This window comes from Anguilla rostrata, chromosome 11 (genome assembly GCF_018555375.3).
Source record: "Anguilla rostrata isolate EN2019 chromosome 11, ASM1855537v3, whole genome shotgun sequence".
Taxonomy (NCBI): Eukaryota; Metazoa; Chordata; class Actinopteri; order Anguilliformes; family Anguillidae; genus Anguilla; species Anguilla rostrata.
Window position 1 is genome coordinate 34,294,486 of NC_057943.1, and position 26,739 is coordinate 34,321,224.

At 49.1% G+C, this 26,739-nt stretch overlaps 1 protein-coding gene across 4 annotated transcripts in view; it reads left to right on the plus strand.

Annotated features, from left to right (window-relative positions):
* The first annotated feature begins 2,363 nt into the window (after positions 1-2,363).
* The window catches only part of LOC135234683 (SPRY domain-containing protein 3-like), a 43,386-nt gene continuing 19,010 nt past the window's right edge, over positions 2,364-26,739 (plus strand). Inside the window, exons 1-7 of one of the 4 annotated variants that reach the window (XM_064299527.1) lie at positions 2,406-2,504; positions 3,587-3,667; positions 4,861-4,997; positions 8,423-8,498; positions 14,732-14,856; positions 15,957-16,092; positions 17,816-18,007. In XM_064299527.1, coding sequence (XP_064155597.1) covers positions 4,879-4,997; positions 8,423-8,498; positions 14,732-14,856; positions 15,957-16,092; positions 17,816-18,007 — 648 coding nt within the window. In that variant the 5' untranslated portion in view covers positions 2,406-2,504; positions 3,587-3,667; positions 4,861-4,878. Of the gene's footprint in view, positions 2,520-3,586; positions 3,668-4,860; positions 4,998-8,422; positions 8,499-14,731; positions 14,857-15,956; positions 16,093-17,815; positions 18,008-26,739 lie in introns of all 4 variants that reach the window. The other 3 variants (XM_064299526.1, XM_064299524.1, XM_064299525.1) reach the window with 3 other exon arrangements.

Sequence of the window (26,739 nt, forward strand, 5' to 3'; positions counted from 1 at the left end):
CGAACAGTCCATACTCAGCAATTCTGGGACTGCGCGTTCAATGCATGGTCTCAGAGGTGTACGGTCCGTGATTACTTGAAAATAAAACACAAAACCTCAGTATATGTGGCCATAGGCAGGTCCATCATAGACAGTGGGGAGTTATACCAGGAATGGAATGGGTATCAACAGTAGCCCAGGTTACAGGACAAATGTATTTAAAAGACGCTTACTTTCGCAGGAATGCAGGTTGCTCTGTCAAACAGCGAATAATGCAGTCATCGTGCCTGCTAATACATTTTAACATGTCCGTCCAGATTTCTTGTAGTCCGACATTGCTACTAATTTATAATTGACTATTGTTTGTGGAAAACAATCAACAATGTGACCGTTATTACGGTCACAGAGCCACGGGTAGAGAACCGTTTTGAACTTCAAGATGAAATTGATATGACACGCATGTCGCGAGAGCAGTCGCCGGAACAGCTATTTAACAGTGAAGTGCTGACGAAAAAGATTATCTGCGGGAACTGAAGTGGTTCAACAGTCTATGGGTTTTTCTATTGCTTTATTTTCGCCCCATGCTTCACTGTTACGAGTTAACTGAGAAACCGCTAAAAAAAAAACATCCTGTCAACGGGATTATGCAAGCCACGCAGATGTGCGGAATGTAAAGAAAAGGCGCAGCGTTATCCACCATCTCTTGTGGCAAAATTCTGAGCAGGGCTTAGGATGTTCTGTACTGCTGTACTGCGAGGCGTTCTGGTATTCTAATTTAAGGCTTCTCTCACTTCCAGCTTTGCTTGGGTCGCATCCAGGGGGAAGGGCCCCGTGTCGGTCGAGCAGTTTGTTTGCCGTTTTCATGAGGCAGTATATTAAAATAATAATAATAATGAGGTGTAATGACACTACAAGAAGTAAACAATGTTATTTTTTCTCGATGTTTTCCCTGTAATGTTGACTTTCATGGGCAGAGTACTTATTTTCAACAGGAAGGCATGTTGAGCAACAAACATGACAGGGCGGTCTTGAGTAATGGCGATAACGCTTGGTGTCGTAACTCTGCATTCCATTCGGTGATAACTGCAGAAGCTTAAACACTTAAAACCTTAAACTTAAACACTTCGGTGAGCTATGGGGAATCCTGGTCGGTAAAATACATAATACATTTTTTAAGTTTTGGCTGGGGATGAGCAGAAGTAACTTGCTGCCTTGTGTTCCCATCAACACCGCGGCCCTGTTCTGTTTCCACGTTCTGTCCAGAAAATATTCCGTGCACCAGGCAAGGCAGATGGAGGTTTTCTTTTTCCACACACACCAAAAATGTTTTTCCGAACATGATTCCTTATTTTTTTCCTTTTGATCTCTACCGCTTTGTCTCATAGAAAAACTCTGGAACAACAAACTTGACATACCCACAAAACCCCCCGACCCCCAATCCAGAAGGTAGCCTACTTGTCTTGTGCTTAACTTCCAGTTCTTCCAGTACATATGCTGCAGTGCCAGCAGTTTGCCTCCTTGTGTCTCACGTTTAGGCCTAGTTCTGTCCTCTGTTAGGTAGAGGTTGATTTCCTTTTTCTCAAGCCACAAAATTTCTCAAAATTTGGTTTGTAGCGGTGGAAAATACGTTAAAAAATAACAGCAGTTATAATAGCATTTAACTTACACATAAATAATTAGATCATTTCCATCACAAAATAATTTCATTAGGATGATTAGATAAGCACACTGTGTAATTATAACGTTTCTACAGACCCGAAGAAGGGTGCTTCTCAACCGCTTCTCATGGGGACCCCGGTGTATGCTGGTTTTTGTTCCAACCACAACCACTATATTGCAAACACATAAAGACAGGTAAAAATGGTTGAAAGTGTGGACACATGGGCACTAAATCTGGCAATTTGGTAGATAATAAAAAATTAAGACAAATAAAATGGCAATGAGCCAAATCTACATTATGTTAATAAGTTTAAGTAAAAAATAAGTATGTATTTGTTTGCAGTATAGCACAATGAGCACAATTTGAACACTAGACATTCATTCTTCATAACATGCATTATATCTGACATAATTTCTGACATAATATGGCTTAAGAGGGTAAGTGATCCCTCTAAACATGAAAAGCCCCTAATTAACAAAAAATTATCAGCTTGTTAAAATGCTGGTATTGCAGATGTGGTTGGAACATAAACAGCACATAAAGAGGTCCCCCAGGACCGAGGTTGAAAACCACTGCCAATGAACACTCACAGAATCACGGAGGTGCGCTGTGAACAAGAATTTCTTCTTAAGTTTTATCAACTCTGCCGCCCACTGGGTCCTATTGGTCAGGCGTACAGACAATCATTCGAAAAATGCCATGCATTGGCTTTTCGTAATCAGCTGACATGGCATCCGCCACCAGGAAGCGCCTCCTTCACATTGGCGGAGTTTATATATTAGCAACTTAGCCAATGGAGGCAGTTAACCGGAAAAAAGTGCAAGTTGCCGTGAAAAAACACTAATGTCAGCCAACACTGTGTAAGGTAGGGAAATTAAAGGTAGGCCTATATTTAAATGTGATTGCGTTATGACACGTTACAAAAACGTTAACTAGATAACTAGCTATCTAGTTCTGCAAGTTGTGGCTTGGACGTGGACTAGGGCTCAGGTTTCTAGCAGACTCTGTTGCTAGCTAGTTAACGTTGTCTGTTCTGTATATCTTTGACTACTTTTGTCAGCTAAATGACCGTAGGCTACCTGCCTCCTACTGCTAACTTTGAAGCACCGATCTCTTAGGTTAGTTAGCTAGCTCGTTAGCACGATCGCAGTGACAGCGTATCTGGTACGTGCTACTAGCAGCCCATTCAGTTAGCTTACGTTAGTTTCAGTCTTAGTAGCTATCCCCCCACCCACACTGATACGCAGCCAGTGCATCTAATTACTGTAGTTGCTTATGCAGACTCTTACGCACTTTTGACAAATACTGTGCCACAAAACGTCTTTGGAGTGTCGTGAACACTCGGAAATGTGTTATTAATACATTGAATTATGGACACGAAGCAATATCAAACTGATTCATCTACGGTGTGTCTAACGGCTACCTTTTTCTTTTGCCGTCCTTAACATGCCCAGAACTAACACAGAATAAAAAAAATCAAAAATGTAATGCTAACTATGGAAAAGAGCATACGACATTTTAATCGATATGAGATTGATTTGGCTATTTGGAGAAACTTGCACTGTCAATAAAAATAATCCAAATAGGGCATTAGGGCAAGGCCTATTGATTAGTTTACACAGCATGCATACTGTTTGAGTCAGTTCAGTTGTACTGGATTACTAACTATTTTATATCTGATCTAGGTGTCTGCTTTTTCATACACAGCTGGTGTTAGTCCACTTGCAAAGCGGTTGTCCTTCAGCTTTAAGAACATTCAGATAAAAAAAAAAAACAAAAAAACTGGCAGGTGAATGTGGCAAGCCAACTAGAAAGAAAAACAAACTTGTAGACAACAAAAAAGGTTATACCGACACTGTAGTTTCATAAAATCATTAGCAAAATTCATAGGAAGTCCTCGATGGATATCTGCACTCCGTCATATTTTCCATTCCGCTTTTTTTCCAGTGGAAAACTTTTTCCGTTCCTCTGGTTAGTATCGTCGTGTGAGAGTAAGATCAAAGGTGCAGTTGCGAACCCAGAATTCAGGTACTGTATGTTGGTTAACCGTTTAAATGAGAACTGTTAGTAAGTGACATTATTCTATTGCTAATGAAATAGGCCTACTGCTATCAAACAAAGAGCAAACTGAGGGGTTTAGCAAGAATTTTTCAAATGAATGTCAGATTTACATTTTAGAGTTTAGGAAATATTTTTTAGCACTCACCATAGTCTTACTTTTAAGACAATATACACACCGTACACCCAGAACGATGCTTCCCAATATTTATTTAATTGGTAGTCTTAGTCTGAGTTGGTCACACAGTATTGAACTGGGGTAAAGAATGTAAGCTTCATGCAGACCTTAATTGATTTTATATGGGAAATAATGCTGCCATTTCTGTTGTCACCAGCCGAGTTGACATTTAATTCAGAATGGTGACAGTGCAATGGCAAAAGCGATGGACTGCATTTTATGGTGCTGATCGTAATAACCACAGACATTTATGTCCTTTTGGAACAAGTTAGATATAAATTATTAGTTTCAGCCCTTCTGCCACCCCCCCCATTCCCTGCCCATGCTGCTGACCCTGCCCCACTGTGCATGGCCTAAATTTTGGGCTGTCCCAGTTCTCACTTGGCTAAGTGCACTTGGGTACAGTACTTGTACTGTCTGGTGTCGTACTGTGATGTGGAACATGAATTTGCATGTAGTGTGCAAGTATATATTAAGTGCCCAGGTGCACAGGGATTCTTAAAACAATTGGGACGCCCTTTTCCTTCTGTGTTCTCGATTTCAAATAATTTATTGTAGTCACACCACTGTTAAGAGTGACATGGGCTTGCTAGCTGCAGAAATGAACCAAACTTGCTAACGTCGTATTCACAATAACAATACCGTCATGATGCTCCGTTGTGAATGAAATATGACGTTACAACATTTGCATCTTTGCAAACGTCTTTCCAACATTTATATTTTGTTCGGTGACATTTTCCTCCAGTAAACACTATAAACGTCACCAACGTGATGCATTGTGGGTGTGTGTGCTTAGCCAATCCCGCTCCGGAGCGGTCTTTGCGCCAGTCTGGATGAAGTGCACATGAAGCGCACAACACTTTTGATTATTTAATGGGACACACTTGCACGCAAGCACATGAAGCACATGAGCGCGCACTCCGCGTGCCCAAGCGTGCAGGCGTGAAGAAGTGTGCTAATCGGGACATCCTCTTTGTCTCTGCAGCTCACTGATTGGCTGCTGATGGATGAAGTCAACCTACACAGCAGGTTCCTGAACTGGCGTAGGAGGGCTCGGGTGGTCCGTGCCCCGCCCGTTCAGGAACGCTACGAGAGGATACAGAAGGAGGGGGACACTCTGAGGTGAGCTGGCGTTTCACTGCCGTCAGGGAAACTGGTTTCCCTCCATTTTGCTTTGAGTTCTTCCTGTAGTTGTAGTGCAGTTTTATGATGGTTTCTTTTGCTGGGCACCGCAAGATTTTTGTCTTCTGCCACTTCTGATGCAAAATGCTTGGATGGATTTCCAATAATTTACTTAATTGTAATTAAAGCCAAAGGCCATGTTGAGGAAAGTTGTGTTTTTAGGTAAAACTAATCTTTTTGTATTATTATTGGTAGATTTTGAAAAAAAAAAAGTTTATACGTTTTTAAGTTAATGCTTTGTAATTTAATAAATGGGCATGTATTTCCGATTAACAGATGTATAATTTACAGTATTGTAAGAAATCTGTCTCTGATGCCAATATGTCTGCTGGCCACACATTCCCTTGATCTTATCATTATCACAATACAGTTGGTACAATGGTAGAATAGCGACCGGGAGTGAGATATTGGGAACCATCCAAGTCAACAGACGTGCTAATTCAATCACAACAGTCCAGCCAATACACTATGGCCTAATTGATAGGTGTTACAGAACTGACTATATCCTTCTTAGTATGTGTATTCAACACTCCTGATCAAAGCCTTGAAAACAAATAAGAAGCAGCCTCTGGAAAGGTTCGTAGTTCAGTCGGACTCTGACGCTGAATCCAAAGTGTCATTTGTGCGCTTTGTCACCGCCGGTATTGGAAATAAACTTTGTACATTTTCATCACGTTTGAGAGACGTCCTTTTTTCCTTACAGTACGTAGGAGTGCTGGGTGACTCAGTCTATTAAGGCACTGTCGAGTGCCTGGATGAGCCCCACAGTTAAGTGCCATAACTCACCCAAAATTGTGCAGAGGTTAAACCCGGCCACAATTCATAGGGGAAATGCATTGTCTGAAAGTTATCTGATTCATGTAAACATTCTGAGTAAGCCATTTGTTAGAATCCATTGACCTTGTAGGAGAGCAAAATTTGTGGTCTCTATATATGCAAATAAAGGTGGATGTCTGGTAGTTAAATCCTAGCCACAATTCCCAGGATGAGATGCATTGAAAGGCATTTGATTTATATTGTAGACCAGGGGTGTCCAGGCTTATTCGAAAAGGGCCTATTTGGGTGCAGGTTTTTTGTTCTAGCCCAGCACTGAGACACTTGATTCTACTTGTCACACCCTTGATTGAAGACCATGATTAGTTAGTTAATCTGTTGAATCTGGGGTTGTTCATGTTGAACAGCTTCATCAGGCGCGAACAGTAGAGAAAGCAACTGTTATGGTCCTTTCCTCACATCCCCTGAATCATCTTTTTGAGATCCTGCCATCAAGAATAACACTGATGTCCCCAATATCATTCAAACAAGCATATCACGCAATGCAAATAGCTCTTTTAATGACTTAATTGCCAGCTATATCACCTGAAGTTCTTCCTGGGAAAATAGGTATCCAATTCTATTCTATTGTAAAACAGTGAGTCTTTCTGTGGCTTGTCGCTAGCTTCATGGCGCTTTACAGCAGCACAGTAGTCTTGTGCCTGAGACGCATTAGCGTCGACTGTGCTACTGCGCCTTACGGAGGTAGCGCCTGTTCCTGTTGCATGTTTTAATGACAGCGATCCGCCCCGTCGGTTCCAGTCGAGGTTTTAACCTCCAGACGCTTCCGGAACGAGCCGCGTCGCTGCCACGTCTGTGCCGAGGCGGCGCGGGAAAACGACCGGCGGCGGCCGGCCTCGGAGCTCTCCGTGCGGGGAGAAGCCCTGAGGGAGCGCGCGCGCGTGTCCGCGCTCTGCCCGAATCGATAGCGGAGGCCGCAGCGGCGAGCGTGGACGAACGCAGCGGGACGTTCCGAACCGGGGAAGAAGGGGTGGGGGGGTGGAGAAAGTGGAAGGGTCCATAGCTCGATTGGAATTGAAAGCAGCGTGTGCACACGTGCCGAGGATGGATTGGGATGCACTGGTGGAAACCACACGTCTGACTTCGGAAGGCGGAGGGTTATAGATTTAACCCTTTAAGTTGTAAGCACACGTATGTGATTAGAATGTTCTCCACTCAACATTCTAGGGCTGATGTGAAAACAATGTTCTACAAGACTGACATTCCAAACATACATCTGACTTTGGAAGGCTGGGGATTATAGATTTAGACGTTTTTATTGTCTTTGGCTAGTTTGCCCATGGTTTAAAATATGTGTATTGGATTGGTGTAGTGATTTTCTATTTGCCTTTTTGACCTGTTGAACAAGAGAAAGGAGCTTTAAGTGATCACGCACTTGTCGGCTTCATGGAGACTCATCACCATGGCAACGAGGCGAAGCTGAATTTTTGGGTTATTTTCGTCCTGCGTCAATGGGGCTGGGGACGTCGGTGGAAATCTGGGTGGTCGCCCGCTCCTGCGCCTCGACGCATCTGCTGCCATTCACCTCGGGGGGGGGGCGGGGCGACCGGACGGAGGGCTCTGCACGCGCTCGGTGGGGTCCGGCGTGCGTGTGCGTGTGCGTGCACGCACGCATGTGGCCCAGGCTCTCCTCCTCCTACCTCCAAAAACACAAACAGTCCCTGACTCCTTTAACCCACCGATTGAAACAATTAAAACCTTGGGGATTGTCAGTCGAGGCTTGGTCCCCTGCCAGTCAGAGATGAAAGACACGCCGTGCGCAGGAATGTTCTTTCTCCATGGGAAAGAGAAGGCTTTGTTCAATTTGGGGTCATCAGACTTGCGTAGGCTGGGGGGGGGGGGGGTGGGCGGGGGTGGTGGACGGGGCGTTTGGAAGGTGGGGGTGGGGGTGGGGGTAGGGTTTGGGTGAGTCCTGTGCGTGTTTGTGTGATATCCAAGTGGAACCATTGTGGAAAAAAGGCTGCCTTTTGTTTCCCTTGAACTGGTGTGTGTCCATCGGTGGCATTGGATACCCCTGGGCCGTGCGGATCAATGCGCAGATGATCATTGGCCCTTTTGTTTTAAGTTTTCATCACTATTCAATTCCTTTGGTGTGGTGGCTGTAGCTGCAGCTGTGGAGGCCGTAGCTGTAGTGGCTGTAGCTTTAGCTATGGAGGCTGTAGCTGTAGCTATGGCGACTGTTGCTGTAGTGGCTGTAGCTATGGAGGTTATAGCTGTAGTGGCTATAGCTCTGGAGGCTGTAGCTGTAGCTGAGGAGGTTGTAGCGGTGGCTGTGGAGGCTGTAGCTGTAGCTGTGGAGGTTGTAGCTGTAGCTGTGGAGGTTGTAGCTGTAGCGGCGCATGGGTTTCATGGAGCTGCTCCTGGGAGGACAGCAGGGTGGACTAGTGGGAACAGGAACAGGGCAGGGCTGTGTTGGGCACTCCTGATTTTGAAGAGAAATTGAGATTAACTATCATACTTGAATTTACATTGAGGGTAAACCATAAATCTTGAATTTTGAGGTCTGTTTCTGTGTCAAACCCCCCTTGCAGATACCATGAGAACGCTGATAAAGTTGGGTGCTATGTGGCTGCCCGGCCACTTTCTAAGGAGAACCGCTACTTTGAGGTAAGACCCGGCTACTGTTTTTCCCATTGGTCCACTGTAGCTGTAACATCCATTTCCCTGTTACCCTAGCTGTGACCTTTAGAGCCATTGCTGAAGTTATGAATGCCTGGTGGCATTAAGAGCTGAGGCCTGCTTCATTGTTCATCTTGGCCTCTGCTTCATCTTCTGGAAACTCGCTCTCTGTCTCTGCTGTCATGAAATTCTGACTCTTTTGTGTTTTTAGGCATTTTCACAAGGTTGGTGGGTGGGGAGTATTACAGCTTTTGGATTGTCCTGCTCACTTTCTGGGTTGGTCATGAAATTGTTTTTTTTGTTTAGTTTTTTTTTTCTCCGATAAGCTAGTTATTGCAAGGACAGAGCAATGCGGTTGGCAATGTTCCCTAGAACCCCGTTGATTTTTTAGGTCACAAGTTCAAAGTTGAAGGGCAGGGAGGTTCTGTTACTAGCTCCTCGGTATGTTCCTAGCCCTTTGTCCTTGTGTACTTTCTTTGTTTTTCCTCCCTAATTTGAAATTGGCAGCCGTGCCTCTCAGTCACCCGCGCCCATGCTAGAAACTGCGATGGAAATGAAGCAGGCCTCCAGTAACTGTCCTGTGAAGCAGACGCTCCAGAGCTGGTGACCTCATTACTGGCCCGCAGAGCGTTACATTACGTTACGGGCGTTTAGCAGGCGCTCTTATCCCAAGCGACTTACACAGCTTTTCACACAGCATTTACACTGCATCCATTTATACAGCTGGATGTGTACTGAAGCAACGCAGGTCGGGTACCTTGCTCAAGGTTACAACGGCAGTGTCCTCCCGGGGAATCGATGCTACACTGCTACCCCAGAGCAGATCAGACGCACCGTGAGATCACACCAGAAGGTCGTCTTTCGGCGATGAGGGAACTAATGCGAAAGCCATCTGAGGAATCCGAGGGCGGTGCCAGCCCCTGCCCCTCCGGACTCCCGGCTGGAACGGGCCGCCGTCTGAGCTTACCCTCCTGGCGGGCGCCCCTGCCGCTGGGCTCGCTCACCGAGTGGAACTTGTGAAAGGGCTCTAATCCGACAGGAAGGGGTTTGTTCTGACTGTTCCTTCCTGAGCTCTTGTGGGTTTCCATGGTGCGGTGCCGTCAGTGAGGTCAAGGTCGCCAGGGCTCCTGAGGCGGGTTTGTTTCCTGCAGTCTCTCAGCCGGGCCTCGTTCATGGGGGCTTTTAATGAAAAACAAGCCGACATGAAGGTTCTTCTTATGGTTCCTGGGCCTTCAGGCTGGTCTCCAGGTCACGGAGGCTCCTGTAGCAGTAGTGTCGCTGATGAGCGTCCCATCGAGGATGAAAGCAGGCTAGCGTACCGGCTGCAGCCAGGTGCCACGTTCCTGCTGTTACGTATCTGCATTCCGATTGGTCGGTTCTCCTTCAAGGATGCGCAGAGCTGGTGTCTGACCAATTGTGTGCGGCTTTCAAACTCTAGGTTATGGTTTCCTTTCAATGTTACAAACTTCATAGCCTTGCTTTGATATGGTGCTCAACACCTCCTTCTATCCCAGGTAGGCCAGGGGCCAGGTAGGATAAAATACCAGGTAGGCCAGGGGCCAGGTAGGATAAAATACCAGGTAGGCCAGGGGCCAGGTAGGATAAGATCCCAGGTAGGCCAGGGGCCAGGTCGGATGAAATACCAGGTAGGCCAGGGGCCAGGTCGGATAAAATACCAGGTAGGCCAGGGGCCAGGTAGGATAAAATACCAGGTAGGCCAGGGGCCAGGTAGGATAAAATACCAGGTAGGCCAGGGGCCAGGTAGGATAAAATACCAGTTAGGCCAGGGGCCAGGTAGGATAAGAACAGTCTTTTCGAGGGAAGATTCAGTTTGTGCCAACATGGATAACTTTAAAAATTTTTTATTTTTTTTAAACTTGAACTATTGGCCTCGTTCATGTCTGGAATTCTGTGCACAACAACTATTTTCCCATGAAAGCAAACATGGAAATTTTAATGGCATTCGGCAACGACGCAGATGGACACGAGGACAGTGTTTACCTCAAAAGGAGGAGACGCTTTTACGACGGATAAATATTTTCCCCTGTAGCTGCACCATAAAATCGAGCTTGGAGAAGAGAGAGAGGGAGGGAGAGAAAACATCCTGGTGATTTAGTGGAGGGCAGCCTGTGAGGAAATGCTGGTGAATCATACGGGAGCGGGGGTGGGGGGGGGCGGGGGAGAGCGTTTGGTTCTGGGTGCGGTACGGAGCAGATGCGAGGGGGGGGGGGTGGCAGCTTCCTGTCGAGACCCTTTTGCGATGTGTGCTTCCTTCCTCTGCTCTGCCGCAGGTTCATAAGAGGTCTGGAACGTGGAGGATTTCGGACGGGAGCAGGGGGACAGGGCCCTGTGGTGGGGTTTGCCGTGGGGTGCTGAGGGAGGCGTGTGGGCCGGGTCATTTTTTTGGGAAGTCCCGCTCCAGCCGCCGCACGTAGTCCCCGAGCGGCGGCTGCACTCGGCCGCTGGCAGTTTCACGCACTTTCGGTTCAGCAGAGAGGCGCTCACTTACCTGGTTATGGGAGGAGCCAGAAGCCTTAGCACCTGAACAGGCCCGTTGTGTTTATTTAGCTTTCATAATGTAAACATTACATTGATTACAGGCACTTAGCAGACATGAGCTCGATGCCTGGGCATCTTACACATCATCTCATTTTTCCGAGCTGGATATTAGGTTAGGAGTACAACAGCGGTGTCCTACATTGGTATCGAACCTACAACCTTTAGGGACCGCAGATGTAAATTAGCTGTATAGCTAACTCTGGCCCAACGGCCCATGGCGCCTGTTAAATAAACAAATGAACTAAACTAAGCTAAACTAAACTTAGGTTCCCTGGCCATTGCGCCACACCACCACAGATAAAGCCATACAGTGCTAGCCCCACTACAGGCTGAATGGTCTGTAATGAAAACCCTGACCGTTGGTGCCGACGGTGGCTCGTCTGCACAGTGACTGCGGCGCGGGAAGGAAAGCGGCGACTGGCGGCTCCGGAGGCTCGCCCGCTCGCCCGCACTGAGCCGGAATGGCGGAGGACGTTGCCGGGGACGGCACCGGAAATCGAAAGAACCGAGACGGACTCGACAGCGTGCTCCGTTTTTGACAGGGTAACAGGTAGACGGATGGACGGACGCTTGCGCACCCCTGAGCATTTCGGGCCTCACTTCTGTCTGTTCGTCCGCCGTGGCTGGTGTAGACTGTCCCTGATCGGAACGGCCCAGCAGTGCACTTCGGACGTGAAGAAGGTCGAATTTTAGCCGCTCGTCTGTCGATAACAGGGGAAGCGCGGAGTTTCTCGGGTTTAAAATGGCGGCGCGGCCGGGGGCTGTGGTTTCCCCCACGGTGCGCCGTCGGCCCCCCCGAGCGGAGCCGTCCGCACTCGCACCCCTCACGCCTGCCCTTCGCGAAACGAAACCCGCGTCCGCTTTGGAGCCCGCGTCGCCTGCGAAACAGCGCTTCGCGTCTGGAACCGTTCCTGACATCTGCTTCCGTCTCCTTGGTTACCCGCTCCGGCGGCGCGCGTCGCGTTCCGCGTCCTTCGCCGCGGATCGCTTCTCTGGAAGCGGCCGGCGTCCTCTGGCGCGCGTCTGCGGGGCGGAGCTCCCCCCTCTTGCGCGGCGCTGCGCCGGTTCGGTCCGGCGCGATCCTGACGGGCGCGGGGGTGGGGGGGAGGCTCTGTCCTCGGCAGGCCGGGACACGCTGAGGTCATCAGCGCCGATGACGTGGGTCCGCCCCGTAAATTTACCGTCAGAGCTCCCCCCTGGGCGTCCTGCGTGTCTCTATAGAGCGGGGCGGGGTGCGCGTGTGTGTGTGTGAGCGTGTGTGTGTGTGAGTGAGAATGTGAGAGCGTGAGTGTGTGCGTGTGTGTGTGTGTGCGGGCGTGTGTGTACTCGTGAGTGTGTGCTGTTGAGTGTGTATGTGCGTGCGTGTGTGTGTGTGAGTGAGAATGTGAGAGCGTGAGTGCGTGAGTGTGTGAGTGACTGTGTATGTGTGTGTGTTTGCGGGCGTGTGTGTACTCGTGAGTGTGTGCTGTTGAGTGTGTATGTGCGTGAGTGTGTGTGTGTGTGTGTGTGTGAGTGAGAATGTGAGAATGTGAGAGTGTGAGTGCGTGAGTGCGTGAGTGCGTGAGTGCGTGAGTGCGTGAGTGCGTGAGTGACTGTGTGTGCGTGTGTGTGTGCGGGCGTGTGTGTACTCGTGAGTGTGTGCTGTTGAGTGTGTATGTGCGTGCGTGCGTGTGTGTGTGTCCAGGCTAACCATAACCCCCACTCTGGTGGAGAGGGGCCAGAGAAATCTCAGTCCTTTTGGGAAGATCTTTACACCGACGCCCTCGCGCAGTCCCCATTCGTCACACAGGATCCTGCAGTAGAAGCATTATTCAGCAAACCCACGGCAGTACTTCCACACACACCGGGGTGCCCTCTTCCTCTAAACAGCTCCTGTTTAATCCTCATCTCTTCCTGATGAGCGACGTCTGAGAGTTTGTGTTTGAAACGACGTTGTCTGTATCCGACGTAGGCCTTGAGTTACGTGGGGTTTTTGAGAAGCGTTTCGTTTGTGGTTCAGTGCCAGGACTTTAGTGTCATCCTTAAACCTCCAAATTCTCCAGTCAGAGGATGTGCTGCTGCATAACCCTGCTGGCGCTCGGAAGTTTCCGGAGGGAGGCTGCATTCCTTTACGGTCATGGGACGGAATGTGCGTCACTGTGTCCTCGCGTCTCCCCGGCAGCCTCTAACCCTCAGCCTCTAACCCTCAGGCTCTAACCAGCAGGCTCGAACCGTCAGCCTCGAACCGTCAGCCTCTAACCGTCAGCCTCTAACCGTCAGCCTCTAACCATCAGCCTCTAACCCTCAGCCTCTAACCATCAGGCTCTAACCATCAGGCTCTAACCATCAGGCTCTAACCGTCAGCCTCTAACCCTCAGGCTCTAACCCTCAGGCTCTAACCCTCAGCCTCTAACCATCAGGCTCTAACCCTCAGCCTCTAACCCTCAGCCTCTAACCATCAGCCTCTTACCATCTGGCTCTAACCATCAGCCTCTAACCGGGAATTCATGGTCGCCAGGCCCCGCGTTCAGGCCCCGCGTTCAGGCCCTGCGTTTGCGTTTCTCCCTGAGCTCAGGACGTATCGCGGACCTCAACTGCTTACGTTCTGGCCGCCCTGTAACGTCAACATCGTCCACCACGCTCTAACGCCGTGCTCTGCCCAGTAACGCCGTGCTCTGCCCAGTAATGCTGCGCCGTGGCCTGACCCTGGCCAGTGAGGACGCAGAGAGACGTGTGAATGGGCGTGGCCCGGGAAAGCTCGGTTCGCTGTTTTCCTCCGTCGGCTCACGGGCGCGGCGTCGGTTTTCCAGGCTTCGGGAGTTTTTCCAGTGACCCGACACCTCCCAGGGGGGGGACCTCTGAACCCCACACTGAGGAAGCCCTCCCGTGAAATGGAAACAAACAGACGCTCGACACGGGGTCACGATCACAGCGGACGCCAGCCCTCTGCTGCCATCTTTCCAGACGATAGCGTGAGGGAGGGGCCTCCTCTGCCTCCTGGCAACCGCCTTCCTTCACTTCTTTTTTTTTTTTTTTTTTCCAAAATGATGTTTTCGTGAATTTGGAATCGGCGATCGCGCCTCTCCTGTTACGGTTATGTCGCCCACACAAACGTGCCACCAGGAGCACTGCAGCTGGAGCCCAGACAGTCTGTGTTGCACAGGCCCTATGAGCGCAAATGAGGACTAGCATCTGTGAGTCTGACTGTGTTACACAGGCCCTACAGTGCTAATGAAGACTAGCATCTGTGAGACAGAGACTGTGTTACACAGGCCCTACAGCGCTAATGAGGACTAGCATCTGTGAGTCTGACTGTGTTACACAGGCCCTACAGCGCTAATGAAGACTAGCATCTGTGAGACAGAGACTGTGTTACACAGGCCCTACAGCGCTAATGAGGACTAGCATCTGTGAGACAGAGACTGTGTTACACAGGCCCTACAGTGCTAATGAAGACTAGCATCTGTGAGACAGAGACTGTGTTACACAGGCCCTACAGCGCTAATGAGGACTAGCATCTGTGAGACAGAGACTGCTACACAGGACTCATCTGTGACTGTGTTACACACTTTGAGTGCCTTTATTGGGCCCAGCCTGCACTCGGTGTGAAATACATTTGTAGTGGCTGCGAGCTGTTTGATTGGTGGTTTCCCTGGTAACCGTTGTGTCCTGTGCTGTTCCAGGTGACCATACTGGACGCAGGAGTGCGGGGGACGATCGCGGTGGGCCTGGTGCCGCAGCACTACCAGCTGGACCAGCAGCCCGGCTGGCTCCCTCACTCCATCGCCTACCACGCCGACGACGGCAGGTAAGTGGCCAGGACAGGGAAGCGCGGGGTGGGGCGGGGCAGTGGTGGGGCAGGGCGGGCCGGGTTAGATGGAGGGGGAGCGATTCGTGAGCACCGCTTGTGGTCCCAGAATTCCCAGGGAATTCCCTTTTACTCTTCTGTCCACAGTTTGGGTTCACCAGTGGCTCCCAGCGCACTTGTTTTTCTGTATGTGGCCTACTTGTGAAAGGAAAGGAAGCTGGAACATGTCTGATAACACATGAATGGCATCTGTCTATATGGCGCTGGGCATGACACTGAATGTGCTCCTGAGAGACAAATGCACAACCCGAAAATGGCTATAGCCAGCCACTTGCACAGTCAATGGGAATATAATTGTCATTCCGTCCCACTCCGTGTTGCTCTGTGCCACAATGTGTCGCTCTGTCGCTCTATGCCACAATGTTGTCGCTCTGTGCCACATTGTGTCGCTCTGTCGCTCTGTGCCACAATGTGTCGCTCTGTCGCTCTATGCCACAATGTGTCGCTCTGTGCCACATTGTGTCGCTCTGTGCCACAATGTGTCGCTCTGTCGCTCTGTGCCACAATGTGTCGCTCTGTCGCTCTATGCCACAATGTGTCGCTCTGTCGCTCTGTGCCACAATGTGTCGCTCTGTCTCTCTGTGCCACAATGTGTCGCTCTGTCGCTCTGTGCCACAATGTGTCGCTCTGTGCCACAATGTGTCGCTCTGTGCCACATTGTGTCGCTCTGTCGCTCTGTGCCACAATGTGTCGCTCTGTGCCACAATGTGTCGCTCTGTCGCTCTATGCCACAATGTGTCGCTCTGTGCCACATTGTGTCACTCTATGCCACAATGTGTCGCTCTGTCGCTCTGTGCCACAATGTGTCACTCTATGCCACAATGTGTCGCTCTGTCGCTCTGTGCCACATTGTGTCGCCCTGTCGCTCTATGCCACAATGTGTTGCTCTGTCGCTCTGTGCCACATTGTGTCGCCCTGTCGCTCTATGCCACAATGTGTTGCTCTGTCGCTCTGTGCCACATTGTGTCACTCTGTCGCTTTGTGCCACAATGTGTCGCTCTGGGCCACAATGGTCATTGGTTGAAAATTCTGCCCCGCAGGTTGTACAACGGGGACGGGAGGGGTCAGCAGTTTGGTCCCAAGTGTAAACGTGGCGACCGGATCGGCTGCGGGGTTTACCTGGAGAGGGCGGAGGCGGGCCTGGTCACCGTCTTCTTCACCAGGAACGGCAATGAGGTACGGCCACGCCCTCGAACCCACTCCCGTGGGTGGCGCTGCAAACGGCAAGCGAGAACCGCGGTCATAAGCAGCCGGCGTCTTCCCGTCCCTCGCCTCTCACCGTCCGTCCTCTCCGTCGGTGTGCCGAAGGCCCAACGGGAATGTACCGGTCAAAGAAAAAGAAAGACTTCCCGTTTCTGGGCATTCCTTTGATCCCAGGATGTTATGTAAGAACAGTCGGAGCCCCCGCCTGCCATCCAGCCGAGGGCTGAGCGAATGAAAGCCGAGCGATTGTTCAGTGTTCCGAGCGGTCTCTCTCTCTCGCTCGCCACAAAATGGCCGCGTTCATCTCGCTCTCGGACGGGAACGTCGACAGCGCTCCGCTTTTTTTTAACGCGGGACTTCTTTCACGAATATTGATGAGAGAGAACCGAACTCTCTGTCCCCGGGCTGAGCGGTACTTCGTTTTGTTTCAGCGAGCGTTTTGAGTACTGAGATCCAGGCGCGGTGTTGGTGATCTCCTGGTGGTTTCTATTAGAGGGGTGTATTCGTTTAGGCACTGTGTTGGTGATGATCCTTACCAAGCGGTTACCAGTCTTAGTAAATGGCATTCCACTCGTTACAGTCCTCCTTACGTTGGTGTGTGCGTGTGCGTGTGCTTGTGTGTGTGTGTGTATGTGCGCATACAGTGCATGCGTGTGTAGGTGTTTATACACTTCAAGGCCAAAAGTATGTGGACACCTGACATCCAAAATTATGGGCATTAATATGTTGTTGGTCCACCCTTTGCTTCTGTAACAACCTCCACTCTTCTGGGAAGTCTTTATACTAGATGTTGAAGCACTGCTGCAGGGATTTGCTTCCATTAAGCCAGAAGAGCTTTAGTAAGTTAGGGCACTGATTGGGCGATTAGGCCTGGCTCACAGTTGGCTTTCCAGTTGATCCCAAAGGTGTTGGATGGGGGTGAGGTCACGGTTCTGTGCAGGCCATTCAAGTTCATCCACACTGATCTCGACAAAACTATTATGAAGGTCATTTGCTGCGTGCCCGGGGGCATTGTCATGCTGATACAGGAAAGGGCCTTTCCCAAACTGTTACCACAAAGTTGGAAGCACAAAATTGTCTAGAATGTCATTGCATTAAGATTGGCCTTCCCTGGAACTAAGGGGCCTATGTGTATGTAATATTGTTGCGTGTGTATGTTGTGCAGGTGTATGTGTAATATATTGTGGTTATGTTGTGCAGGTGTATGTGTAATATATTGAGATTATGTTGTGCAGGTGTATGTGTAATATATTGTGGTTATGTTGTGCAGGTGTATGTGTAATATATTGTGGTTATGTTATGCAGGTGTACATGTAATATATATTGTGGTGTGTGTGTTGTGCAGGTGTATGTGTAATGTATTGTGGTTATGTTGTGCAGGTGTACGTGTAATATATATTGTGGTGTGTGTGTTGTGCAGGTGTACATGTAATATATATTGTGGTGTGTTTTTGTGCAGGGTGTAATTTGTGTATTGATTAGTGTATATATTGTGGTGTGTGTTGTGCAGGTGTATGTGTAATATATTGTGGTTATGTTGTGCAGGTGTATGTGTAGTATATACTGTGGTGTGTGTTGTGAAGGTGTATGTGTAATATATTGTGGTTATGTTGTGCAGGTGTACGTGTAATATATATTGTGGTGTGTGTGTTGTGCAGGTGTATGTGTAATATATAGTGGTGTGTGTGTTGTGCAGGTGGGCTCCGTGCTGGTGCCTCAGGCTCTAGACAGGCTCTACCCTGCAGTTGGGATGCACTCTCTGGGGGAGGAGGTGAGGCTGGACCTGGAGGCGGAATGGGAGGGCGTGGCTGAAGAAGACAGCGCCATGGTGGTGGACAGCGGGGAGGAAGACTGGGTCCGACTGCACGACGTCTGCATTCGCGGCACGGTAAGGACTTTGCTGCGCGGCACTGACCCTGGGGCCCGCAAACCCAGGGTTCACCAAACCCAGGGGTCCCCAAACCCAGGGGTAGCCAAACCCTGGTGTCCCCAAACCCAGGAGTCCCTAAACTAAGGGGTCTGCAAACTCTGGGATCTCCATACTTACAGGTCTCCAAATTCAGGAAGTGTCAGGGAAGCCATCATCAGCATTATGAACCAAAATGTCTTTCCTCTGAGAAGGTATTTGTTTATATGTTCATATTTTTAAATTTACATATTTTGGATTTTCAGACAAAATGCATCCTGTCTGGTTTACATATCTTCGGTTATATTATGACTGTTGTAGTTTATTGGATATTTGTTTTGACAAATGCATGCCTGATTTAGATCTACAGTACGTGACATCATGTTTTTGACGTGCTGTGTTACATAGCTGAAGCATTGTAGCCAAAAGTGGGTGTTGGTAAAAAGGCGTCAGTGGCATCGTAAGCCTTGCTCCAGGGCGGGAGTCGCCATTTTATGGACCTTTATATGAAGCACTGTGAAAGCCAGCCGAGCAGCAGTAGCGCCTTTTATGGCAAACGTCTTCTATTGGTACAAATCCGTTTCTCCGTCCTCCTCCCCAGTCTCTCTGGTCTTATTGAGATCACTGCATTTAAATCCAAGCCGCTTGCGCTCTGAGTATAAATGTGGACTTCCTTCACCAGAGATCTGAACCCAGAAGCCCTCTGGTGTACAGCTCAGGTCAATGGAGAGTCACAGTGATGGTGCCTTTTTGTAGGCTAGCTCGGAAGTTTCTTCCACCATGGGTTCCCTTGGCAAATTTCCAATGCTCTTTTTGCAAAGGGATCCTGCCGAAAATAAGGTCTTAATCGTAAGCTTAAGCGAGATAAACTACTTAATTAATATCTGAACCGTGCATTTCAAAGCTGTTATGTGCTTTTAAAAAGTAAGTTACTATAGTGAAACTACAACGGTGGTCACGTGGAGACGGGCTAGCATGGAAACTTGCCAGATTGCGACCGTTGTTGTAGTTTCAATATACCAAATTGTTAGCAACTTACTTTTTTAAAGCACATAATGGCTTTAAAATTCACGGTGGAGATATTAATGGGTGTAATTTATCTCGTAGAGCAAGACATGAAACTCCCTTAGGCCTACATTAACCACAGACCTTATTTTCTGCGGAAAACGAAATCCCTATTTGAAGCAGGGGAGCCGGCTGTGTGGTAGCCCAGAGTGACACTTCGCTGTGCTACGCTATGTGAGCGTATTGCTGTACTCCAGCAACCTGCTGGTTTACACCAGGCCCACTCTGGTGAGGATATCCAGGAAAGGAGCCGCTCTCCATGCCATGAAATTTGTATCCCCAGTCACTTTCGGTGTACAGTCAACATTTTTTGTCACTTAGTGTTAATGTCAGGAGCTCATGCTAGGACGAGCAAGCTAGCTAGCACATTGACTACCTGAAATTTTTAGGAAACTTTCCTGATCTAGTGACCGGTAGCCAGCTTGCTATGGTCACAGCTGGCATGCTGCCCTCTCAGCTGTGAGCCTCTGAATGAATTTGCTCAGATGATGTTATTCCCAGTGTTTGCAGACCTAGCTCGATAACTAGCCAACCTGCAATGTTGCCTAATAAGCGAATACGAATTGAATTTTGGAAAATTGGCCAGAATGAGCTATCTGTAGCTTTTTCACAAGCTACGAGCTCACTGGACTTCCTGAGTGGGGAAGCGGGGCGTGTGGCTAAGAGAGGGGGTGGGGAGAGGGGGTGTGGCTAAGAGAGGGGGTGGGGGAGCGGGGTGTGGCTAAGAGAGGGGGTGGGGAGAGGGGTGTGTGGCTAAGAGAGGGGTGGGGGAGCGGGGGTGTGGCTAAGAGAGGGGGTGGGGAGAGGGGGTGTGGCTAAGAGAGGGGGTGGGGAGGGGGTGTGGCTAAGAGAGGGGGTGGGGAGAGGGGTGTGGCTAAGAGAGGGGTGGGGGGGGGGGTGTGGCTAAGAGAGGGGGTGGGGTAGGGGTGTGGCTAAGAGAGGGTGGCAAAGGGTGTGGCTAAGAGAGGGGGTGGGGAAGGGGTGTGGCTAAGAGAGGGGTGGGAGGGGGGTGGCTAAGAGAGGGGTGGGGAGAGGGGGTGTGGCTAAGAGAGGGGGTGGGGGAGCGGGGTGTGGCTAAGAGGGGTGGGGAGCGGGGGTGTGGCTAAGAGAGGGGGGGGGGAGGGGGTGTGGCTAGAGAGAGGGGTGGGGGTGTGGCTAGAGGAGGTGGCAAAAGGGGTGGGCTAGAGTGGGGGTGGAGAGTGCGTGGACAGAGAAGGGGTAGGGAGATAGGGTGGGCTGAGAGAGGGGGGGCTAAGAGGGGATTAGGGAGAGGGGTGGGGCTAAGAGAAGGGCTGCGAGAGGGGTGGGGCTAAGAGTGGGGTGGAGAGTGGGGTGGGACAGAGAGGGTAGGGAGATAGGGTGGGCTGAGAGAGGGGTTACGCCCAGAGAGTGGCTGAGAGAGGGGTGGGGCTAAGAGTGGGATTAGGGAGAGGGGGTGGGGCTAAGAGAAGAGCAGAGAGAGGGGGTGGGGTTGGGAGAGGGGTGGGGACAGCTTTGGTAGGTGGTAGAGTGGATCACCGATAAGCGCATGTTTTGACAGGCACAGGGCGTTTTGGGACTGAGTGTTGGCAGCTGAGAGGCGGTGTAATGGGGGGGCGGGCCCGGGCAGGAGAGCGCGCGGCTCCCTCTTCCCGTGGAATTGGCGGCTTTCCCGCTTATCTCAACGGGAGCCGCCGTCCCGCCGGCCTGCGGCGCAAAAAGTGCTCCGCCGATGAAGGGGCGTCTCCACGGCAACGGGCAAGTCGGAGCCGATGACGGCACACATGCCGTGTCCCGCGCCCTCCTGTCACCCCCCCTTCCCCCCCCCCCGCCCCAGGCCCTTATTGCACACACACCCACCGTTAAACTCATTAATCTTACAGCAGTCCCTCTCTGCCCACTGTGTCTGCAATCCTTTCTCACGTGAAGAAGTTACGCTTTGCTTGTCTCTCGAACATCGCGAAACGTCACGCCAATGCTTAAGCAAACAGGGGAAAGCCGAACGGAACATAAACACACACGCGCGACCTCCCCGGGGGGGGAGGCGTACCCCAGCCTTTTCGTTCGCTCTTCTTTCCTCTCGTTCATCCTCGGGGAATGAGAACTTTTTTTTTTTAAACGAGAACAGAGGGTTATGCCGTCCGTGCGTTTTCCCTGCTTCATTCGGACGGGGACGGCGGAGAGGGTTACGGGCAGAGGCGGGATCGCTCTGCAGAAGGCGCTGTGGCGTGTGGAACCCCCCCCAAGCCCCACGGGGAGGTCGGTGTGAGGGTCCGGAGCGTCGTCCTGCGGGTTGGGCTGCACGGTCTCCCCAGAATGGCCCTCAGAGCAGTCTCTGCATCGGTACGGTCTCTCGCTCCTGGCTAGTCACCGGCTCGTCCGAAACACCGGCTTGCCAGTTTAACCGACCGTGAGAGTGCTGCGCGTGTTAAAGGTGGGGCGGACGGGGGGGGCGTGCTTCAAAATGTTGTTTCTCGTCTCGTCGTCGTCTCATCTGCGCATAGCGGATGCTTTTGTCCAGTCTGACTTCAAAGTTTTAAAGAAAATCGTCAAATTATAAATGAATCCATTTATACTGCTGCATATGTATTTTTGAAGCAAGGATCTTGTTGCTCAGGGGTACGATGCAGTGCCCATGAAACTCATTACATGCGAGCACCCAGAAGAACAGGACGCGGACACCAGGACTTCAGGCTGACTCAGGTTTATCGTCGAAAAGATATCGCAACAGGGTGTCGCAGCCATCGAACAGTCGCGGCCATCCCTGCTGTGAATACAGGATATCTTTTTAGGTTTGCACGGTCACACATTCAGGCTAAAACTACGTGTAGTCGCTGTGCTGGAGTAAAAACGCTTATTTTTTCTGGCAATGAACCATAGAAATATAGAATTGGAAACCCTTTAAGCTATGTACAGTTCATTTACCAGCATTACTAGAATTTACAAGACACAGCCAGCAACAGCTGGCTACCTGCAGCAAGGCAGAATGTGGTAATATAAAACAAGGCGAAACTCGCAGAGAAGACCATTGTCTTGAAAATAAAAACGTTCATATGCACAGTACCCTCTGGTACTATTTACAAAAGGCCAACGTTGTTATCCAGAGGAAAGTAGTGCTTTTGAAGAGTCTTCATTAAGAAAGGCTCCCAACCCGCTCATGTGGTCTCTCTAAGATGGGACAGCAGGTGGAGAACAGGTGGTCTTTTGTGACATTGCAACCACATATGTGAAACTTTATTCATGCCCGACCCCCCCCCACCACCACCTAAAGGTAGTGGTGTGATTTCACCAAAACCTTTCTGGGATCAGTCGACCTGTGACCCGACTTACACTAGGGCTGATGGAAAGTCTGTTTTGCTGTGTCACACCCCCACTTGGGAATGGAACCTGCAGCCGCTGTGCTGTGCCCCTTTGCTTACTGGTGCCTGCAGTCTTATCGTGCTGGAGGTGTCTGAGGAAGTGTCTCACTGCGGGAATCGGAGATGTCAGGATTCTCTAGCTGGGAATAGATTTATGGTGGGGAAAAAACATTGAGGTTTTTTTTGGCAGTTGTGAAACTTTGTACTGGACCCATTCAGTTTCACAGAATGCCAGGGGTTTATCACCGTGGGTCTCACCCCCCACTGCCCCCCCACCCCACCCCACCCCACCCCCACCCTGTGAGTCACGGAGCTGGCTTCCTCCTTGGCTCAGGGTTGGTGTCCATGGAAACGGAGTGAGGGAAGCGACTCAGAGTGCTGATTTCTGTGGAAGTTTGGAGAAACTGCCCCCACCCCAACCCTCCAACCCCCCAGGACTGCTCCCACTCCTCTGTCACCTGACGTCACGCTCACTCATTTTGCCCGATCTGGGATCTTAATGGAGTGCAGCTGTCCCTTACACGCACACACACACACACATTTCTGACACAAATACTTGCAAACACTCGCACACGTGTGCACCAACTTTGCGTGCATATTTCTTCCATTGACACTCACACACGCACACAAACACACACAGGCAAAAATTTGCATGCGTACTAATATCCATTAAGACAGAGACACACACACACACACACACACATACTTATATATATAGTTTGCATCTTCTCCCTGTGTCTGGTTTCCTCACGCAGTCCAAAGACATGCATGCAGAGAGGCTAATTGCAGACTGTAAATTGCCCATAGGGATGTATATGTGAGTGAATGGTATGTGTGGCTTGCGATAGATAGGCGGCCTGTCCAGGGTGTATTCCTGCCTCTCGCCCAATGCATGCTGGGATAGGCTCCTGGACCCCTCGCGACCCTGACCAGGAATAAGCGGGTGTAGATAATGGATAGATGGATATATATATATATATATATATGCTCACACACATCCACACAGAAGCACTTTCATTTATGCACACATGCACATTCCAGCAGAAGTGCACACACACACACACACACACACACATTTATTTGAATCGACCCAGAGACCCTACCCTTCCTCTTTGCCAGCTCTCCATTACCCATAACCACCCTGCTCAGGCCCTGGAACAATCGCCAGTGTTCACTACAAGAGGCTACGAGAAGTTTACTGCAAAGTTCATCCTTTTCCCATCGGTCCCCTCTGCGCGCACTCCGCCTCCCCGCGTTCCCTCTGGTGTTGAGGTCATCAGCTCCTTCTCAGTCCGCACAGGGTGTTTCCCGCGTTTGTGAAGAGGAACGTGCGGTGTTTGGACGCGCTCCGTTATGTTTGACCGTTTGGCGTCTTGGCCTTTTTGACAGTCACAGTATTCTCACGGTTGATTTCTGTGAAGGATGTGCATCTCAGACGATGATGGTGATCACTTTTTCAGAGGTTTTCAGAAAGGGCGTGGTTTGCACTGTCCCAGCTTCCTGCTGGTTGTGGCTCCGGATAGGCTAGAGCTGAGACCTTTACGCTGGGCCTCTGTTCTGATTGGTTGACATTGGCTGTCCCTGCAGAACACAACACAATCCCCTCCCCCCCCCCTCTTGAAATACAAATGCACACAAATTGGGATTGGACACAGAAATAGACTTTTCAGGAAAACTGGAAAAGTAATCATGCTGCTGCACCTCCATGCACATGCTCTCTCTCACACACACATTCACACACACACACAGACACACACACACTCACTCACTCACACACGCACCTGCACGCAGGCACACACTCACATATTAAGGATTCATATTTTTCCCCAAAAATACAATATTTTCTCTCCCAGGGAATAGATACATGTTGTTCCAGGGAACTGGGCTTGTTTTTAAGGCAGTAGTGTAAACTACCAGTATATAAACTACCCATATTTCAAAAAGCAGGACTAAATAAAACAGAAAAATATGCATAAACCTAGCAGTTGCAAACTGGAGAGCTTCGGTGCACGTGGTGTCATTATTAAGGCAAAAGAATAATGACACCACATTTGTGCTATAAATAAAACTCTGAATGCGCATAATATGAACTTCAGACGCAGCTGGAACTTCGCTAGCTGAGGTTCACTGCCTGTGATTTACAGTTGGTATATAACGGATCTTCTTTGTCTAAACAAGCTAAATTTGTTGAGCCACGTAATCAGGCGTTTTCTGAGTCATTGTGATTAGCCGCGGTGGAAGCCATGTTCTTTTAAGTGTTCAGAGTTGCACAGTGATGTGAGGCTGCTACAAACTACGGTGCTAAACCTTGCAGTGGGTTCAACAGAACAATATGATGTTGATATCGTTTGCTTCGCAAAGCAAATTCGTAGACCAAGGCATACGTGCTCTTGCATTAAGAGTAAATAAATACACTATAGCCTATAAAGAATTTGAGATAGGCTTGTGAAAAAATAGAAGTATAACAAAATGGCCTATTCTTACTCCAGAATAGACTTTAGCCTATTATAGGTTATAAAACAGACAGTGGCCAGTCATAAATAAAATGGATATCTCCCTAATTAAAACAAGATAGGTGTTGGCCTATGAGCTAAATGAAACACAATAGGCATAGGCCTATAAAGGCCTATGAGATCTGCGTTAAATCGATTTCTGTATTAACCTGCTACTCTTCATTTCAAAGTTCAAGATCATCTTAAGAACTGTTTTTGCCCTTCACAAGACAGGAGATGGTTACAAACTAAATTTTTTTTTAAAAACCTCCCACAATTAGGTCAATAATTGAGAAGCTTAAAAGCACTGGGAGAGTGGTACACCTGCCTGGTAGAGGACACGCGTCCATGTTGTCTCCCGTGCACAGTGAAGCTCAGGCACGGGAGGCAAGAAAAATCAAGGGGCCACAGACGGAGGTCCACAAAACTGTCCCCAAACCTACCGTCAGACTTGCATGCCAATGGGCTTTTTACCGGCATCGCCAGAAAAAAAAGCCTCTATTGAGAGCAATCAACAGAAATAAGCATCTGGAGTTCGCTAGACGGGCTTGGGAACTTTGATTGGTACCAGGTGTCACGGTCGGATGAGACCAAAATGGAACTGTGGGATTGGGTTTGGTGTGGGTTTGGCACTGGAATGGCGGAATGTATCTGTTCGTCTTAGGCTTTTTTTTTTTTGATAAATAGATCTGTCGCCGTGTCCTGAAATGCGGAGAGCACGTGTTTTTATTGTGCGTGACAAATTACCGTCGTTTCGTTTCTTTATGACTGTTCACTTTTTTTCGTTTTATGGCAGTCTGCTGGATTTCATTGGTCACCTTTGTAATGGAAAAAATAAAAAATGAGGTGGGCTGGTGTCACGCACAGAGGCAGAGACGTTCGCCTTTCAAGTGTCTCGGGTCATTTTCGTGCGAACGGGCTGCGAGTTTTCAATTTAAAAAAATTGTCATCACGAAACGTGAATTTTCTGACCAATTCTTACTGAAACCATAACAGGCTAAATTGGCCTTGCAAATGCTAATTTGGTCACTTATTTTCAGAGTATTTAATTACCTGCATATGCCTGCAAATATACCGGGAAAATATACCAGATTGGAAAGAAGCAGTCAGTCAGAGATTATATGTAGTGCTGTCAGTCTTTCGTGTAGCAAAGTGGAAACTGGAATCATTAGCTATAGCTAGCTAGCTACATAAAAAATTGTGGAATAGGCCTATATATAAGCTTTTTTTTTTTTCATTGTCAGGAAAAAAAAACTAGGCTGTAGGCTAGACTACTTGCTGTTGTTGCCTAAGCACATCTGAGAATGACAATTTATAAGAAAATAAACACTTCAAACAGAGCTCAAGATGCTGTTTAATAAAAACCATCATGTGGAAGCAGCAGTGTAAAAATAATGGTATTTCACAAATTGTCACTTCACATTCATTTATTATAAAGTAGCCTCATTTTATTTGAGTACCAAATAGCGCTTGATCAGTGGTTGTCTCCGTAGCACTGGAGCATTCTATTTTACAGTATTCTCTTTCAAGGCTGTGAATACTTTTGGAGAGTACTGTATGTACTGTCTCTCTCACTCTCTCTCACGCATGGACACACACACAAATACACACACGAGCAAAGGCATGCATACATACATTCATAAATCCTCTCGCGCTCTCTCTCTCTCTCGCACACGCACGCACACGCAAAAGGAATTTAATCGGCGCACTTCAGTTCCCGGGGGTCTTCTGTTATGGGAAGATGACACACAGATGCTCACCAACACGTACACAGACGATTTAAACAAACCCACGCAAACTTTTTATTTTTTTTTCCCCC